The sequence below is a fragment of the Cydia strobilella genome, chromosome 2, assembly GCF_947568885.1.
Source record: "Cydia strobilella chromosome 2, ilCydStro3.1, whole genome shotgun sequence".
NCBI lineage: Eukaryota > Metazoa > Arthropoda > Insecta > Lepidoptera > Tortricidae > Cydia > Cydia strobilella.
The window spans coordinates 25,290,940-25,309,853 of record NC_086042.1 but is presented as its reverse complement, the minus strand read 5'-3'; the positions used below and the strand labels follow the sequence as shown (position 1 = coordinate 25,309,853).

At 37.0% G+C, this 18,914-nt stretch overlaps 1 protein-coding gene across 3 annotated transcripts in view; it reads left to right on the top strand.

Moving 5' to 3' along the window:
• Positions 1-18,914, top strand: part of LOC134753900 (putative ferric-chelate reductase 1 homolog) — a 30,971-nt gene that overhangs the window by 3,672 nt on the left and 8,385 nt on the right. For all 3 annotated transcript variants that reach the window (XM_063689880.1, XM_063689872.1, XM_063689867.1), the window contains exons 2-4: positions 17,289-17,394; positions 17,824-18,006; positions 18,500-18,672. In XM_063689880.1, the coding sequence (XP_063545950.1) occupies positions 17,299-17,394; positions 17,824-18,006; positions 18,500-18,672 (452 nt within the window). In that variant the 5' untranslated portion in view covers positions 17,289-17,298. The remainder of the gene's footprint in view (positions 1-17,288; positions 17,395-17,823; positions 18,007-18,499; positions 18,673-18,914) is intronic.

Below are 18,914 nucleotides of genomic sequence, written 5' to 3'. Positions count from 1 at the left end.
AAAAATGAAAACAGAATCTGATTTATGAAAGAACGACATAAATATAAAAAATTTGAAACATTTCTGACACATAAATGTACTTAGGTAAGTGACTATAATAGGTAATTTCCTGATATATACTATCTATGAAAGCAATGAATGCATCGAAAAGGCTATTAATTGGCCGAGCGAGAGCGAAGGTCTCCTTTTCAGCTTGTAATTAGTGCTTAAACTTCTTAAATATACATGTACAGAATTTTATCTCAAGATATTTTATCTTAATCCTATCCGCATCAAAGATATTCTACTCCTGTATTCACTGAGTTGCTACAAATGTAGTTAAGCGGACAGGGTAATCTAAATAATCTACAAACGTAGTTAAGCGGACAGGGTAATCTAAATAATCTACAAACGTAGTTAAGCGGACAGGGTATTCTAAATAATCTACAAACGTAGTTATAAGCGGACAGGGTATTCTAAATAATCTACAAACGCTTGTTAGCAATAAAAATATACTGTTCAGATCATAGCTGAAAGAAATTAATGCAAATCTACGTCAGCTTGGGCAAAAATGCTTGCCCGGAAATGTAAGTGATTAAATATAAAATTTTACAGTCGTTTCAGTTTTTTAATTTTTTTTTAATTGGCGGAGCCATACATTTATACAGCTTCCGATACAAGAATTATGACACTTCGCTCGATACAATTAATTCCCAACATAACCTCTAATTCGCACTTTTAATCAAACTTTACTCGATTATTTATTATGTGACTATAAACAAAAAAAAAACAAAAAACAATCTTAACTTAAATAGTAATTTGACAGCTTTCGAATTTCGATATTGTAAGGCAACGTTTAATTTAAAATAAATAAAAATCGACAAAATTCGATCAAAATTGACACTTGGCGCGCATTGTCTTTGCCGTTCTTTCTTGCAAAATGTGACAGTGATAGGGGCAAACCGATGGAATGGCTTTAATGGACTATACAATAGGTACTTGGGACAATGATAATATTTGATCGTCGCAATACCTGTCCTTCCAGTTTTGTGACCCGAATTTAGAACTGGTAAAACAAGATTATGATTAATAAATAATATCAACGCAATGTCTACTTATGTAAGTAATGAAAAGTGAAATTTATCAACTACAAGTTTTAGACTCGAATTAATCACCAGCTAATTGTAGTAACAGCATTGAACTATTATTACTAATGTGCTAACGTATAGAACCGGCATAGAGAGCCAGTATTTTGCGCCATAAGTTACTGCCGTTGGCATCAAACCATAGAAGCGGAGCGTGAATCTCGCGATCTATAGGTACGCGTAAGCGCCATGAATTTTACGGCGCTTACGACGTTTTGGTCGCATGATACAGGTTGAGATTGCGACAATATCATTGTTTGGTATGTCGTCTAAAGTAATAATAACAGTGTTTAACACTTAATTTCAAGAAGCTTATATTTATTATTTATATGCTTTTAAAACATCCCATTCATCGAATTTGTCATTACATATTAGCCATTCTGCAAGTAGCAGAACATTCTCAAAATTTCCGGAATCTTTCATGACAATATTTATGTGAATTTCCAGTTGAAAAGTTCCCGTTCAGATTATTGTAAAAATACTCTGTATTTTTTTAAATAAATAAATAATAAAATAATAAATAGACGTGCAAATATACCGAGAACATTTCATGGGAAATTTTGCAATTTTTGAAAATTCTCTTTGGCACTTGGTAATTTCAAAATATTTCATCAAACTACTAAACTATTAATATAGGTACCTACGTACCTAGTAGTACCTACTGCTTCTAACTAATCGCTATGTTGGGTTTTTTGGAAGGGCTTCCACTGAAGACCAGCGTCAAGGTATCCAAAAAGTACTTAAGTACCATAATACCAAGCTGAATACAAACCATGTTTATTACATTTTTGCTGTTTAAACGTCCTGAATACAATTTATTCTATTCTTTTCTATAAGTCGGGATGTCATTAGACCCCTGTGATTTTGATTTAAGAACTCTTAGATGCTATCATTTCTAGGAAGACGGCCGAGCTGCGTGCTGCATTACGTAGTGTAGGTATGTGATGTTCATGGGAAGCGATAGACAATGCATTGTGTGTGCTGACTGATGGGTGGCTGGTTGTATAGACGTGTGGGACGGGTATTGCAAAATGCGTAATAATTTCGCACTAATTATCTGCTAACAACATTGCAATTTTTTTAATTAAAGAAAATAGTCCTCCCTACAACGTGTACTTAAAAAACTAATAAAGTTCAAGTTTGACCGAGGTTGAGTAAATTACTCCGGCAGTGACATATATCCCATAGGAGTAGGGTACCAGATGTTAGGAATTTTTGCCTTTTGTTAAGAATGCGGAAAGAACACGAAATGTCAGGATTTTTTTGAATTAATAGACTTTTTTATGTCTTAAAAATCTAAATCATGTGCAATATTCGCATTTGCAAAGATAAACATATAATAAGAAATAGGTATCCTATGCATCTGTGATTAAAAATAATGTAGGTAAATCATATTGATAATTTAAGTCACTATTAATTAGACATGAAAAATTTAATATAAATTTAAACCTAATAAACTTTTTACAAGAATGTATTAAACAGGGTATTGGTATATGTATATATGTTTATGCGATATTAGAAACTGATAAATATTATAGCAGTTAAAATGAGTTCAAATAATAAATACCCGTCCACACGAAAAACACACTTGTAAGTCTCATAATTTAAGTGAATATTAAGTAATTAATACATGTTACTATATGGGCCTGTAACAAATATACATATGTGACATTAATTCATTTTGTCATTATATCCGGCACACGTATGTCGAACAATTCAACAGGTTACACTAACGTTAATTTCCCAATAATTTGAACTACTTATGTAAGTAACTTACATACAGCCAGTTAAAACAGCAAGGCCACTCACAAGCCGCTGGTAAAGTTAGCACCGGTGTCATAAAAACGTTTACCAACATACACTTGCCGTTATAGGTAGCGCTAGTGCTCGAGATACCTAAGAAATTCGTATGAGATATAGTTAGTTCGAGATTTGTTCACACGCAAAGATAAAGTTGTAAGAATAAATGGTAATTATTGTAAGGGTCATTGGAGACATTAACAGTTTAGAGTGTGGCTTTGTTGTGGTGATTATATAGTGGTTAGTTTAAATTGGTTGTTTGCTGAAGTTTAGGAAGTAATATGGGTGCTTAACTCGCTTAAATACTAATAAATAAAACTTTAAGATTTCATCAAACCGAAATATATCGGTGCTGTGAAAGAAACTAGGACCCTTAAGAGCCGGACTTACGTAAAGGTTTCATCAAAGGGCAAATTAGATTGCTATGGAAGGGACTAATAAAGATAAAACCGTACCGTATTATTATTATTTATACCTATATAACTTATTCGTGGTTTTGGCAGTTTTGGTTTATGATATGACTAATATTCCACTAGTAACCCGGAAATCTCCCACGTTCTATTTCGACAAAAAACTCAAATGTTGCCGCCATAACTTGGTCCTATTAGATGTTAGATAATGTTCGAGTAATCCATCATTCTTCTATAATTATGACGTGTACTTAATTGTTGTGGAATTGAAAATGTTGCCTTTTTTTACATGTAAGTAGGTATATACATATATTTATAATTATTTAAACAATATTTGTGCTAGTGCGCTCTGAATATTCTAATCGGTTAATTAAGCTCACTTGAAATGTATAAGTACACTTACCCATTTCTTTTATTTAAAATTATGCAACAAACTGTTGTGCAAAATGTGGATTTAAAAAAAAATTAGGTTAGTGCTAGGAAGTTTCTGAAAAATGTAAGAAATAAAAGAAATTTTTCAATTCGAAAATAAATAAAAAATGTGATAAACGTATTTCTATATTTTTCCATATGATTTATGATATTTTATGTTTTTTTTTTTCGGAGCGACTTATGTAAGTACTTGAGTTAAGATTTATAAAAAACCTACCTACGTCTTTTGAGTACAGCTGTTTAACTCGAAAAATATAGAATGTATATTTAAACATTTCACATGACATGAATCACCTCGCCGTGAAAGTTTTTTGTCGTGCTATTTGTGTAATATTTCTACATATTATTTAACTGTCAAATAAAGCAAGACTTGTTAATGGCAACAGCATTGTAACGTAAAAAAGAACAATGAATAATTTACTCTAATAGCATCACAACAATGCGCAGAGCGATAGGTCACCACTAGGGTTGCCACTACACGAAGTTTCTTATAAAAAATATTATCATCCATCAATTATTCTTTTATATTACTCATATTCTTGTGCTGCGTTCATTCCTCTCAGTAATATCAATTATGTTATGATGAATAACTTTACCGACTAGGAATTATGAATTAAAATTTTACGCCTGCTCCAGCATGCTAATGCGCAAAAATAAAAAAAAATACCGATCTATTTCCAAAAAAATGTGACAAAAGCAACAAAACACTGTCCTAGTAGTTTTTTTTATAAATATGTACTAATATTTATTGACTAGGGGAGACGCCACAGTCATACCAGGAGATGAAGGAACTTGCATTGAAGAGAAAAGTGTGGTAGGAACTACACCAACCTAAGATTCTCTCTTAAATTTGAAAATACCGTGGAGTGACAACCCTAATTCCCGCTATGAAGACGCCGGTTCAAGGCAAACAAGGTTGCTGCTGCGGTCATCAGTTCCCTGTAATTAATGGGAACTTTATTCTACACTCGATATCAATGAAAACGGCTCATTTTTATCGCATATCCATACAAAGTGATCTGTTTTTATAATCGAGGGTGTTTGTTATCTATTTAAATGTATGGTTTGTGATTTTTAACGTATAGATACACAAATGTTATACTTATTATAAAAGTTGCGATGTAAAAAGTTATAACTTCACTATCTGGCCTAGTCAATACGAGTACATACAGTAGTGGGTAGTACATTACGATACGAGTGCGAAAAATAGGAAATTCGCAACAAGTGGCGATAAATTAAAACACGACCGAAGGAAGGAAGGGAGGAGGAAGTGGAATTTTGAACAACGCGCCAAGCAGGAACGTTTTGTAAACTCAAAACCACATACAAAATTTAACGCAAACGCGGTCACGTCACGCCATCGTATGAAATTTACACTAGGGGTAGGTACCTACAGAGATCGCTATGTGCACTCTCTATCAGTTTTTTGCAAATGCTCTGAAACCAGTTCCGTCGGTGCACTAAATCACCCTTATTTAAATGATAAACCTTACCTCATTTGCAATAAGGTTCAAGTACGATCAGTTAACAATGACCACGACAGTACTCACAGCAACATGCTTAACTGACCTTCGATGGACCTTAAACCTTTGCAATAGGATCTATGTATAGTCAAACAGTTACCACGATAGTACTACGCATGTATGGTTACGGACCAGTTCCCAGGCATCTCGAGTCGACAAACACCTCTCTTTCTCGCTTGCACCTGGTTTTCCGAGTGTAAGCAGACCGTACTGATACATGACGCGGGGTTACGGAACTTATGGACCCGTTCCCAGGCATCTCAAGTCGACAAACACCTCCCTTTCTCACTTGCACCTGGTTTTCCCAGTGTAAGCACTAAGCAGTCCCGCATGCTGAGTAAGTCGAAAAAAGTCGCATATACATAGATAGGGTTACCGTGTAGATGAGTCATGACTGCAGAGATGAGGGCGATGGGGCCTTTTGGAATGGCAAAGTAAATGGACTAAGATTGCATGATATGTTTACGATTTTACATCGTTTTCCTTGAATTCTACAATTGGAATTTTGTTATTGTTTTGACAGACAGCGATATTGTTTCGAGTGTACGCACCTGTGTGTTATATTTACCAAAATAATAGTCAGTGGTTAAAACGTGCCCGCTACCGCAAATAATATGACTCAAATTTATCAAATGTCTAAAAAATGTGGACCAAATTTGATTTTACATACCTACAAGAAACTTGCGAGGACACCTACCTAACGGCGTTTTGGTTCCGATTTTGATTCGATCTAATTGTGTATTTCTTTGATATCAATGGCATCAATGCTGATACAATTTTAATGCAATTCCATAAGGAAAAGTGTGCATTAACTTAAATTCACTATGTAAACAATTCACTTTGAACTCGTCAAAATAACAATACGTAACTACTCAGATCATTGAATATTCGCATTTGCATACGTAATTGTTATCACATAATCAATAAGGCTCATTTCTCGCTGCGCTTGAAGACATCGACTTTCTACCGGTTATCCAACGCATACTTCTGTATGCCAAACGTGTCGCCAACTCGTGCTAAACAGTAAACACATACAAGGCCCCCTGTACCGCGAACATGGAAAGTCGAAATTTCGTCTATTTGCGTTTTTTCTCGCTCAAATATGCAAGAGCAATGGAAAGGCAAACAAGCGAACGAACAAAATGGTTCACAGTTACTGCCCAGCGATGACGTTTAAGAAAGACGCAACTTGAACATGAAAGCGCACTTGTTAACAATTAACATACACTGAAAGTAATCATATCATGGAGTGTCTCGGTAATTGTTTAATGAATGACCAAACTTTCACCGTCATGGACGGAGACGCTCCGATGACGAATTTATCGTTTGCATGTGCATGTATTTACAGCCAGCAGCATCAATTATAGCTAGCCATACACGCACGGATTTGCCCGTCGGATCTGCCTGAAAGATATGTGTCTGGCGCACACATCCGTCAATGTGTGGCGACAAATAGACACAGATGGGCAGCGGACGGGCATCCGGCGGACAAATCTGTGTCTATTTCTCGCCACACATTGACGGATGTGTCCGCCAGACACATCTTTCACGCAGATCCGACGGGCAAATCCGTGCGTGTATGGCTAGCTAATAGCAGCATCAGCGGATGAAACAACGCTCCAATAACATTTACCCTGCAATACTTTTCTAAATAGAGATATATCTCTACAGTTCGTGTTCAAAATAATATGTAACAGTCAAATTGTTCTACACATAGAGACATCTCTTTTTTACGGAACGGTAGATATTTTGACGGCCTATTTTTAGTTTATTGATCATTGAAGACGATTAACAGATTAGTATAATGTTTGTGTCGTCTACATCTGCACTAATTACTCACCTTTGTTTTGCTCAGCTATAACAAAACGTGCAGTGCTTTCATGTATGTGTGGGTGTCGGTATATGTTTGTGTTGTCCTCTGTCCTCAGGTGCAGACTTCAAATCACTTGACATTGGCAAATTTCGATTTCAATTTCGAGAAGAAGATCGAAGTTGATTGGACACGACAGCAATATAATTATGCGCCTTAATTGTTTTAATTGTTTATGATGATGAAGTTCTATTTTAGTCAATAGATACAGGAACCAGACACAGGAACCGCGTATTTTCCTTGTTCCAATCGTCATTTGGGCGAGACGATGATTGAATCATTTTCATGTGCGTAAAGGTAGTCACGGTCGGTCTGCGCTGCCGCTGCGGCGAGACTCCATGAATCATTGTTTCGTCCGTTCACCCGGTAATGATAATTAGGAAGTACTTGCAAATATGACGTGAAATAAATTTAAAATAAATGATATTGCGGTTGGGATTTTCCGCTAGGACTCAGTTATTTTGCAGAATTATAAGTAATAAATAGCACGTAAATGTAACTATATAAAGTATTTTTACACCTTATCCCTTTGACCGCCAAAGACGTCAACTGACGCGCGTAATAAAATCAACCTTCGTGCGTTGTGACAAGGTTCACGATTACGCGACGCGCACGAGAGGCTTGTCGTTCAAAGGGTTATGAAACTCATAAGATCAACTTGTTTTTAGGGTTCCGTACCCAAAGGGTAAAAACGGGACCCTATTACTAAGACTCCGCTGTCCGTCTGTGCGTCTGTCAGTCTGTCTGTCTGTCACCACGCTGTATCTCATGAAACGTGATAGCTAGACAGTTGAAATTTTCACAGATGATGTATTTCTGTTGCTGCTATAACAACAAATACTAAAAAGTACGGAACCCTCGGTGCGCGAGTCCTACTCGCACTTGACCTGTTTTTTAGTGTTCCGTGCAAAACTTTGTTTTGATAAACGGAACACTTATGGGATCACGTTTCTCAGAGACCGCTTGACGTAGATACCTAAAATTTGAAATAGTTATTTTATATTGTATCAATTTAACCATTATGACGTCACATAACAAACCAAATAAGTAGTAAAGTAATGTCACTTTTTATACTCAGAACTTATTAGACTGGGGGTATGTAGCAAGTGGGTTGACCAAGTGGGCGAGTCTAAATATATACTCTAAATTATGATGCAGGAAAACATCTTGCTTGGATTTCCCCGTTATAGTGTACTTGTCTTGGTTGAATTCTAATTATTAGTTAGGTACCTGACTGGAATTGATATGTTTGTTGACACAACTTTATTACCGGTTTAACCATAATGTTGCTTTGTTATGAAACTTATGAAATACTACAACCAAAGATAGATATAACTCCTTTTTAGTCTCCTTTAATAACGTCTTGAGAAGGTATTTACTCTCAAAAACTAGTCCTTTTGGCTTATCGCCCAAATCTTTAAAAAAAAGTTGAAAAGTTGCGTTCGGCGCTCGAGGTCTTAAACTTGGATTATTCATCGAGCCAACATCATAAACAAGTCTGCAAAAAATCAGAACTACTGGATTTGATGCAAACGCTTCAAACCCTGCAAACTATAATACCCTGACCTAATACAATCCGCCATCGCGATTACACAACCCCACACAATGGCACTAAACGACGACAAATGACACCAAGAAAAACGCTATGACGAATCCATGCGTGCTCAATTGTATTATCGACTATTCATTGAATTCATTCCTCATCTCGTAACAGTAATTATACTATTAAGGTGATTAATATTTTATAAATAGTTTTATTCTTTTGTTTTTATAATTACTCATAGTCATTCATTTGTTTATTCATAGACCGAAGCAAATACAAATACTTATACCTAGGTACTTAACCTTTTCGCCGCCATTGACTTGATATAAAGTCAATATATTTCGTGCCCAACACGCCACGACTTGATATATTTTACGAGTTGTTTACCTACTTGCAATTTTTGACATGGCGTTGATGACAATTTCTATCACTTGTATTTCAAAAACAGCATTTCCGTTTAGCACTTTAAATTCAAAAACCGGACAAGTGCGACTCGGACTCGCCCACCGAGGGTTCCGTACTTTTTAGTATTTGTTGTTATAGCGGCAACAGAAATACATCATCTGTGAAAATTTCAACTGTCTAGCTATCACGGTTTACGAGATACAGCCTGGTGACAGACAGATGGACAGTGGAGTCTTAGTAGGGGTCCCTTTGTTTGACATAATTATTGAAATATTGTCTTCGGTTACCGCGATAGTTACTCATGAAATAAAACTATGAAAACGGATTATATCGCGTATATTGAATTTATAATACATCCCGACGTTTCGAACTCTTTACAGCGTTCGTGGTCAACGGGTGACACACCCGTCTTTATGTAATGATTGTCATATTATCATTAGTCATAATTCCGAAACCGTTAACTTTCAGGATTTTCCTCAGGTTATCCTACAGATAGGTTAGGTTAGGTTTGTTTTATGGCAATTCTGTAAAGTTACGCGTTTCTGTGAAAAAACAAATTATGACTAACGAAAATATGGACAAACAATACATTATGACTTAAAACTATATAGTAGTATTAGGGTCCAGTTTTTACCATTTGGGTACGGAACTCTAAAAATCAGCCCCCAGGACGCGGGACGCCACAAAGTTACAATTTAAATTCATTCCAAAACTTTTTGCTTGTGGTAACCACAATGGAATCGATAAGTTATAACGACATAAAGAAACGCTTCGTCATGATTACGTTTTTAAGAAAAAAACCTCCTAATTGCTTGAAATTACATAGAAGGAAATGACGCTATTCTACTCGTCGATAAAACTAATAATCGTAACATATATCCTATTGTATATTTGATAACTTAGCTTTAAATGCAACGATATATCCTATAGATTTTTTCACTTTATATATAAAGGTTGGGTCAAAATTCTTTTCGTTGTCTTGTTTTTTGTCCCCAAAAAATGTGACGGAGTGGAGCATTTTGTATGGGGTAAATTTTATTTTTTTATTTTTTCTCAAGTTATTAAAATCTACAGCTAGAAAAATATGCAATAACACTCAATTTTTTTTCTATTTATTTGATAAAAGACAAAAATAGAAATGTGACAGAGTGGTCGGAAGCAAGACAACGAAAATAATTTTGACCCGCTTTACAATTTATTTTGACCTATTGGTGGAATGGAATGCCCCAAAGACTGCAATCGAGCTTACGCGTCGCTAACGTAAACGTCAAGGGTCAACTCGTGGTACCACTGGTACCGCTACTTGTCTTGTCACAGTGAAAATAATACCTATATGAAAGCCGTTAAGGATCTCATGTTATTGTCGTTATATGTATATTATGAAATGTCATGGTGTACCCACATTGGCCGTTATTAAATGTTATATGGGGCATTTTCTATGAAAAGGGACCTTATTGTCGATGGCGCTTACGCATGAAATTCAATTAACAATTTAAACCTCTACCTGTCTATCCGTTAACCACGAGCGCTGGAAAGGGCTCCACCCGTCGGGATTTTAATTAATGACGTGATATAATCCATTTCAAGTGTGAATGGGGATTGTTACATGTCCCAACGCTACTGCAAAAGGATAATATTTAGTTCTCGAGCTCCAAGGATTTTCTGGAAACGAGGGATGAGGGTAGGCCCCGTGCCCGTGGCCCAAGGACTCCTTTAATTCTAGGGGAATATCCCTAAATTAACTTTCCATTTTAAAACACCCCCTTATCTTGATTAGATCCTCCATAAACACGTTAAGTACACGCAATTATGTTAAAGTGACAACATACAAAGGTGATAGTAAAGTTAACAGTTAATTAGCCCTAATGACACAACCGATCATAACCAGATTAACGCGTAACCGGCGGTTAACCGTTAGAACGGCCGGAGAAGTAATAAACATGATAATTAAATTTGAGGGTACCTCGGACATGGTTTGGAAGGTTTTATTGCCGGTTTAAGGGGCAGTTTATATTAGGGGTCAAGCCGGTAGAGCTTTATATATTATTACCATGAGACGGATGTACGGTCAGGGCATTAGATATCGGTAATGGTGCTCCCACATTGGCTGTTGTAACATGTTATATAACGTGAGACAGGAACAACTTGATTTTGAAATTTGTTGCCGCACAACGATATTGTAATTTGTGGCCCGTCAAACCCGTCATAGTTTTTACCCTTGTACATGCTGAGATCTCTAAGAATCTTAATTTATAGCACAAAATTAAAGCAAGTTAATTGAAATCCTTTGAATTAATAATCTTTGCCTGAACCAGTTAAGGTAATCGAACGTCGTGACCCGCTTGCCACGTCTTGGCATTCGTGCCCTAGTTTGTATCTAATCACCATGAACCATGGCGCAAGGAAAATGCCAGAGTAGCTTCAATGTAACGATCTACAAGTAGATGAAGTAGATATATTTACTGATTCCTGGTCTAAGCGAGCGTCCCGGTGTCTCGCTTACTGTGAGACTATGAATAAGTGAAAGAGCTCATAACTTCTACACTGCTACTTGTGTATATGTGTTAATATTACAAAAACTGCAAGTGTAATTGGTGTAAACCGTTATTGTAAATAAATAATAGTTACTAGACTAGGAGAAGTTAAGCGTTACACTTTATCCAATTTGCATTTTGTAATGCGATTACATTACATGCTATACTTTGCTACGTCTCACACAAAAGAGGATGCCGAAAATCGTGTGACGAGAAGAGATAAAGTCGTAAAGGCTACCTGAGCTCCAAAGGCTCAGCTGAGAGAATGACATTGCCGGCATTGGTGTCTAACGTAAAACTTATAAATAGTCCCTGGGGAACTGGAACGTTCTGGAACTGGAAAACTCAGTGTCGCGAATGCACCGTTCGGGTTATGCACGCACGCATTTTGTTGCTTAACATATTAAAATATAAGCTAATTGAATTAAAGACCGACCGGTACCTATTTTTTATATATCTTTATAATGTTTGGCCGAAATAGTTCAGAAATGTAGCGCTATACATCTAATGCCGAGTCCACATATTGGGCCAACTTGGGCCAATCTGAGGGACGCAGCTATGCGGTGGAATGAGATAGCAATATCACTTTCTCCCTCTAACGCATAGCTGCGTCCCTCAGATTGGCCCAAGTTGGCCCAATATTAAAAGTAGGTATAAGTCTGGCATCTCCATTCGTGTTATACCCGTCACATTAAACTCACATTCTTAATACTCTAACGAATATGTAAGTATAACGTATTACTTTGAATGACTCATTAGTTTCGTCGTTGGCTGGACTCATTGCCATTTTAAAAATAAGTTTTTATTACACAACCCAACGTTCTCGAAGTTCGAACAAGTAGGTCCACACGTCACACCTACTTGTGACTTACCTATTATATTCGGAAGTTATTGATTACCTACTCATAATTACATCCAGCTTTTTTGAGCATTTTATGATTACTGGAAAATCCTAGATACATTCTTAGACCAACCGCACTACGATTTTTGATCGTGCGATAATTTTGTCGCAGAAATGCAACGTATGTGTTTATATGTCAGTGCGCGCATATACGACAAAAAAATATGTATTACAGCATTTACAGCACGATTCTAAAATCGTGTTGCAAAAATTTAAATCGTGCGTCGTGCTTAGCCGTAGACTTTTGTAATATAATACACCGCCTAGTCCAGCCTTAGTGCTGGTGCACTAAAGTTTGAACAGTCAGCAGACGACGTGTCTAACGCAGCGTACTACGTAGGCGAACAACACGCGAACGCGAAGCGATGCGATGCGGCGCAGGGTGAATCAATCCTTTGATACATATAGAAGTGTCCTACGTGGGCGATCTCGTTGCGAACGCGAACGCCGTGGGCCCGCCGCGCCGCTTCGCTTCGCGTTCGCGAGTTGTTCGCTTACGCAAGACGCTGCGTAAGTGTGCGAATTGGCCAAAATTACTCTCTGACTAATAATGCTCTTATTTTCTACAACAAAGTCGTGTTTCGTTCATTTTTTTTATACCACGTCGGTGGCAAACAAGCATACGACCCGCCTGATGTTAAGCAGTCACGGTAGCCTATGGACGCCTGCAACTCCAGAGGTGTTTAAATGCGCGTAGCCGCCATTTTGAGCACCTCGCCCGTTTAACAACTTCTGCTGCTGACTAAACAATGACTCTACAATTCTTGAAACTTAGGACCAGTTATGTTATGTACAGTAACGTAATCAATACGTACTTACATATTATATTCACGTCCTATTATTACTCACTTTGTAAGTAACGTCATTTGTGACTTTATTCCCCGTCAAGGCTTGCCCAGTGACTTGACAAATTGACACCCGTTCCGGTTCCGTCTAGTGAACGATTGAGGAAAACAATTGACAAACTTAACTAAAAACACCCAACTGCTTAACCGTGTTGCGCAATAAAAAGTTAATTAACTTAACACGTAACTCGCGTATTTTAAACCACTTTCGGTTTGTTTTGAGTGTTTTAAGCGCTCTTTCTTAGTTATATTATAACCAATGAATCAATGTTAATATTAATCGATTTCACGCGATTGTTTTAATTTTAATAACGTGTTCAAGAGTAGTTATAGCGAGTTTTATTTAATACCAAGTTTTATTTCTAATGGCATTAAATCTATATTTATATCAACAAATATCTTATTCGCCGGTTTTATTGCTTTTAAATCAATCGCAGTAAAATATATAAGTAGGATTACCTCAACAGAAATATTTTTATAACAACCTGCAGCAACTTTTTTTACCTTATCAGAATCAAATGTTTATTAGGGTAATTTACACAAGAAGAAAAATATAAGTAACTATTTTACTAGACGCAAAAAAACATACTAATTGAAATAAAAACAAAAACCCAAAGGCATTTATGTAAGCACCTTAATCGCCACCTGCGATCAAGCTTATCATAATGCATCCATTGAAGCGAGAGGTCATTTTGCCAACCTTGCCACAACCTTACTCACAAAGAGCCGTATCTCCTTACTAAGTTTTATAGTATTAACGCTATTCTTTAGACGACGGAGCAATGTCAAGTCAAGCCGTGGGTAGCATTTTGTTTTATAAAACACCTTATTTGAGGTCACATAATGGACAAAGGCTGTTTAGATTATAAGATGTTTATTTTTTGTCAAGTTGATAGTGCTGGAATACCTAACAGCGCCTAACAGAAAATAATCAAATTAGGAAGATTCACTAGAAAAGAGCGAGGTAGCAGAGCGATGTCGGGAAAAACGTGTGAACCAATATAAAAGCAACCAATATAAAAGGTTGCTTAGGTAACCTGAGTGAGAAAAGATCCAAAATTCATCATTAAAAGTCATTGTCAACCCCTCAAAAACAGGCCTATATATGTATGAAACTTATATTGCGAAACGACCAAACGTTGTCATTGGAACGTATGTGACCTTAAAAGTCGCCATCCGGTTAAGACGGAAGTCGTCCCTTCACTCTGAACCGTGACCTCCCCGCAAAATATGTGGTAGTTCATATCATGCAGTACTTACACGTGTGTCGCTTAGGGCCGATACAGACGGACTGCAACTCGACTGCACATTGTATGGGAACTGCACGCCATCTCCAACATCGGCGTGCAGTTCCCATGCAAGTTGCAGTCGGGCTGCAGTCCGTCTATGCCGGCCCTTAACGTGTTCCCCAGACGTCATCATTATGCACATATTTCTGGAGCATTCTACGAAATTGTCTACGACACCTCATGAAATGTCCCTTATACTGTCGAATTTAAAATGGTATCTACCTAAATACATAATAAGTGATTTTGGCTCAGGGACCGAAGAACAATCGAAGAATCAAATGCACGCCCTTTTGGGTATTTTAAAATTTGTGTTTTTATTCATAACTCCTGATATTCATACCTCGGTAAAAGCCTTCCAATGGACGTCACTGAACTGATAACTCATTGTACATTTCACTATCCCTCCCCAGAAAACAACCTTATTAATAAAGCTTAACCTAAACATTTTAGCTCATTAAAAAAAAAACATTCAGTACAAAAGCAAAGAGGTAGTCGTCCAAAAGACGAGCGCACGGTTTGCTAAGTTTTGCCGATGCCGCTTCGCGCGCTCTATACCCCTATAATTTTTATGTAGGTATAACCCTCATTCAAATTAAGTGTTTGTATAGCAGCCATGGTTACCCCCTCTTATGAACGATTCTGCTGAGTCATATCCTGTCACCTGCCTTCAAGGCACATAACAAGAAACCGTTACATAGGTGGTTGCCCCGTCACACATTACTTATTCAGAAAGGGCTTGTACTGATGAGTTTCTCGAAACTTAAGCATCTATCTATATGAGAAGCACTCCACCAGTGTCGGTTACAAATGCTTCATTTTTATGTGTCTGTAAATGTTTAGTGAGTAGAGATTTGGTTTGACATATTGACACCATTAATTGACATCCTACCATTTTTAGAAGTATCAGAAGAGTAGCGGTTGTAAGATTGGTAAACAATACCTACTCTTGCTAGTGAAATAATCCACATTCGGTGAAAAAATCACCTCGAAGATCCGGAAATAGTTTTCGGTAAAAAACTGTTATGCGTTAATTTTAGCGCTTAATTGGTTGCCCCTTTAATCAAGTCCAGGGTTCGATCGACAACCCTTCCCAGGATTCGGAAAAAGGATAAGGAAAAACTCAATCAAATAGATATTTCGTACAAAAGTGATGGTTTCAAGAAAATGATTGACACAGGCATAAATTCGAATATACACGACCTTCAGTTTGAGTCAAAGTTATTAATTAATTATACCAATTTTCAAATTGTATTGAAAGTTAAAGGTCACGACACCGTTATAGGTGCCGATACTCTACCGAATATTAAAGGCAAAACTATTGTTAATAACGAGTATAAAGAATAAACCAGTGTACAAAAGTTCGAGGACCTTTCGTGTTAAACCATTATTGCGATGGAACGATAACTTAAGTAATTGGCAACACGACTGCGATTTAAACTGCGAATGCTGTCGCTAATGTAGCACTGTCCTTATTGAAGCAATTTCATAACTTCATACGTAAAAAACTTATTAGGCTAGTTTATTTAACAATGCATAATTATGCTCAGAAAGCGCATCTTTCTGTGGGCATTGGGCACCTAAGCATATTTTCCTTTTCGGCGAAAAGCGACTGGTAAATAACTGAATATCAAAATGACATTTCGTACATAAACGATTCGATCTCGAGACCTTCAGTTCGAAAAAGGTCTTTCATTTTAGCTCCTCAATTCACTTAAAATTATACCTACTCTTGGATAACAAAAGTAAACGTAACTTCTTCCGCGGAAATAAGGAAGAACTTAAGAATATGAAGTCGTCAAACTCGTCTTAATGACAACATATGCCTATTATGTTAATTTTGTGCTAACTGTTGTTTTCGTATATACAAAATGTTACCATCACTTTTAATGGAATGGGAGCCATCAATCGTCACGGTTCGTCAGTCACGGAGTCGAGTCGCACTCATGATTGTCTATTCTATTGTTATTATGTAAACGAGTTCATATCGAAACCCGTCATAATATTTATGTTTTTATTCATTATTTTTTTAGCAATATGGTTAGTTTCGGATGAATGAGTGTATATAAATAAATGTGATATTATTGATATGCCGAGTCGGCCGACGCATAGTTTTAAAATTCTCATGGAAATTGTAAACATCCTTTTTCTTGTTTTTTTTAAACAAGTTTTAGAACTTTTTTCAACTTTTTGGGAACGTTACGCACCTTGCAAATCTGTATTACTTGCAGCTAGTATTTTTAGTAACGGTTTGCAAACTAATAGCTCAGTTCTCAGTTGATAGAACCTTATACACCATGCTAGGTCGAGGATACAAAATTATTTCGGAGAACAGTCCACAATTGTAAAATGGAAACGTATTAAACTATACTTGTGCGACTTTTAGATTGTATTGATTTACGATCACACATTTTTCAATCAATAAGCTCTCGAAACGCGCTCATAAAAAAAGCTTACAAACGTAAAGTGTGTGCTGAGTTCAAAAAGTACTGTACCTATGCTCCTTTGCGCGCTTGCAAAAGCGAGCTAAAAGTTAAAACAAATATTATAAAGATTATAGCCATCAAGTTAGTAATTTTATTTTTTTCTGTGCTCATTACCTTTTTTCTTTGCAGAGAGTGAAAGATGCTACCTCGGAAAAGGAACAGGGGTCTGCTGGCGCTGGCGCTGATGCTGCTGGTGCAGTCTTCTGAACAACATGGTTCTGGAGCGCCTCCTGGGGTAGGGCTTGACTTTTATATCAGTTAATTGTGTTAACGTGAACTGTCAGTTATGTCAGGCTAATTGGTGTGAATTGTATTTGTAATATTCATTCCAAACCATCAAGAACGAATTAACGCTGATAATAATGTAAAAGTAACTAACATAGAGTAACTTATATATATATTACTGGTAACTAAAATCAAACATAGAGATTTTGATTTATGTCAGTCAACTTGACAGGTAGGTAGTGTTACCTATTACTTAACACCTAAAAGGTGACTTTGCACCAAATATATATGTAAACTCCGCATTACAATCTATTCTCTTTGCCTCGCACTTATAAAAGCGGTCGTCACAATCTATATTGAATATGTAAAGATTGTCAATTGTCGCCAGATAATTTAATTTTATTACCTACTTCTAAATTTTATATTATTTTTATTTCAGTCATGCGTAGACCAACTCCCACGGCATCCCGACATCGAGCCCCAGACCTCCGTGCCACCCTATGTGGTAGTGACGTCATCGTCCCAAGTCCGACAAGGAGACAAGCTCAGCGTCACGATTGGCAGCCAGCCTGGCGCGCCCGTGCCTATTGGTGGATTCATACTGCAGGCTAGACAAGTGCAGGTATATCATTACCATTACCTATTATCATTTATCAATATTAGGTTTTTCCATAAATTATCCAACTCCAACTTCAACTTCCAACTTCAACTTGATAAACAGTCTATGATATCGGATCCTAGTAACCACATTTGCAATAATCATAAGCTATCACAGCTTTTTGGCTTATTAGCAAAAACTAATTTATGTGCGACTTGTACACATTAAGTATGCATAGGTAAGAAATGAAATTATCTTCTTATCAGGGGGCCTAGCCAAGATAACAATCGTTCGCAGAGAAACGAAATTAAACGCTATCTGTCTCTATCAGTCTATCACACTAATATGGAATAAGAGTGATAGAGAGACAATAGCGTTTCGTTTCGTTTTCTGCAAACGATTGTTATCTTGGCTAGGCCCGCAGGTGCGATTATGCAATTTATGCATAGTTTCGTAGTTCTTTATAAAAAAAAAATACCGGATTCCCTTTATTCTTAATAATTCGTCCTCTTTTCAGAACCCTGACACTATCGTGGGCAAGTTCCTGACAGTCCCTGATCCCGAGGACACGCAGATCATCAGCTGCCGCGGCGACAACGACACTGTAACACACTCTAACCCTAAGGACAAGCCTGCGCAGACTTTCTTGTGGCAAGCGCCCACTGACTTCCTTGGAGGAATCGAGTTCAGGTAAAATAATTATTTTCGTGGAAGCAGAAAATCACTTGCGCTCAAGTGTAAAGACTTTCACGACTTTAGATCAAGCTTCTATTGGTTTACTTACTTATCGAGAATGTGCTTAGTACATATGGTGGCGAGGAAACAGTGATAGTTCTTAGGGAGATTTTACTATGCTGAGAGTAGGTGATTTTTCCTGCTGGTGCTTTCATCGAATATTTCTACGCTCTATTGGGTAAAGCAATTTACAATTT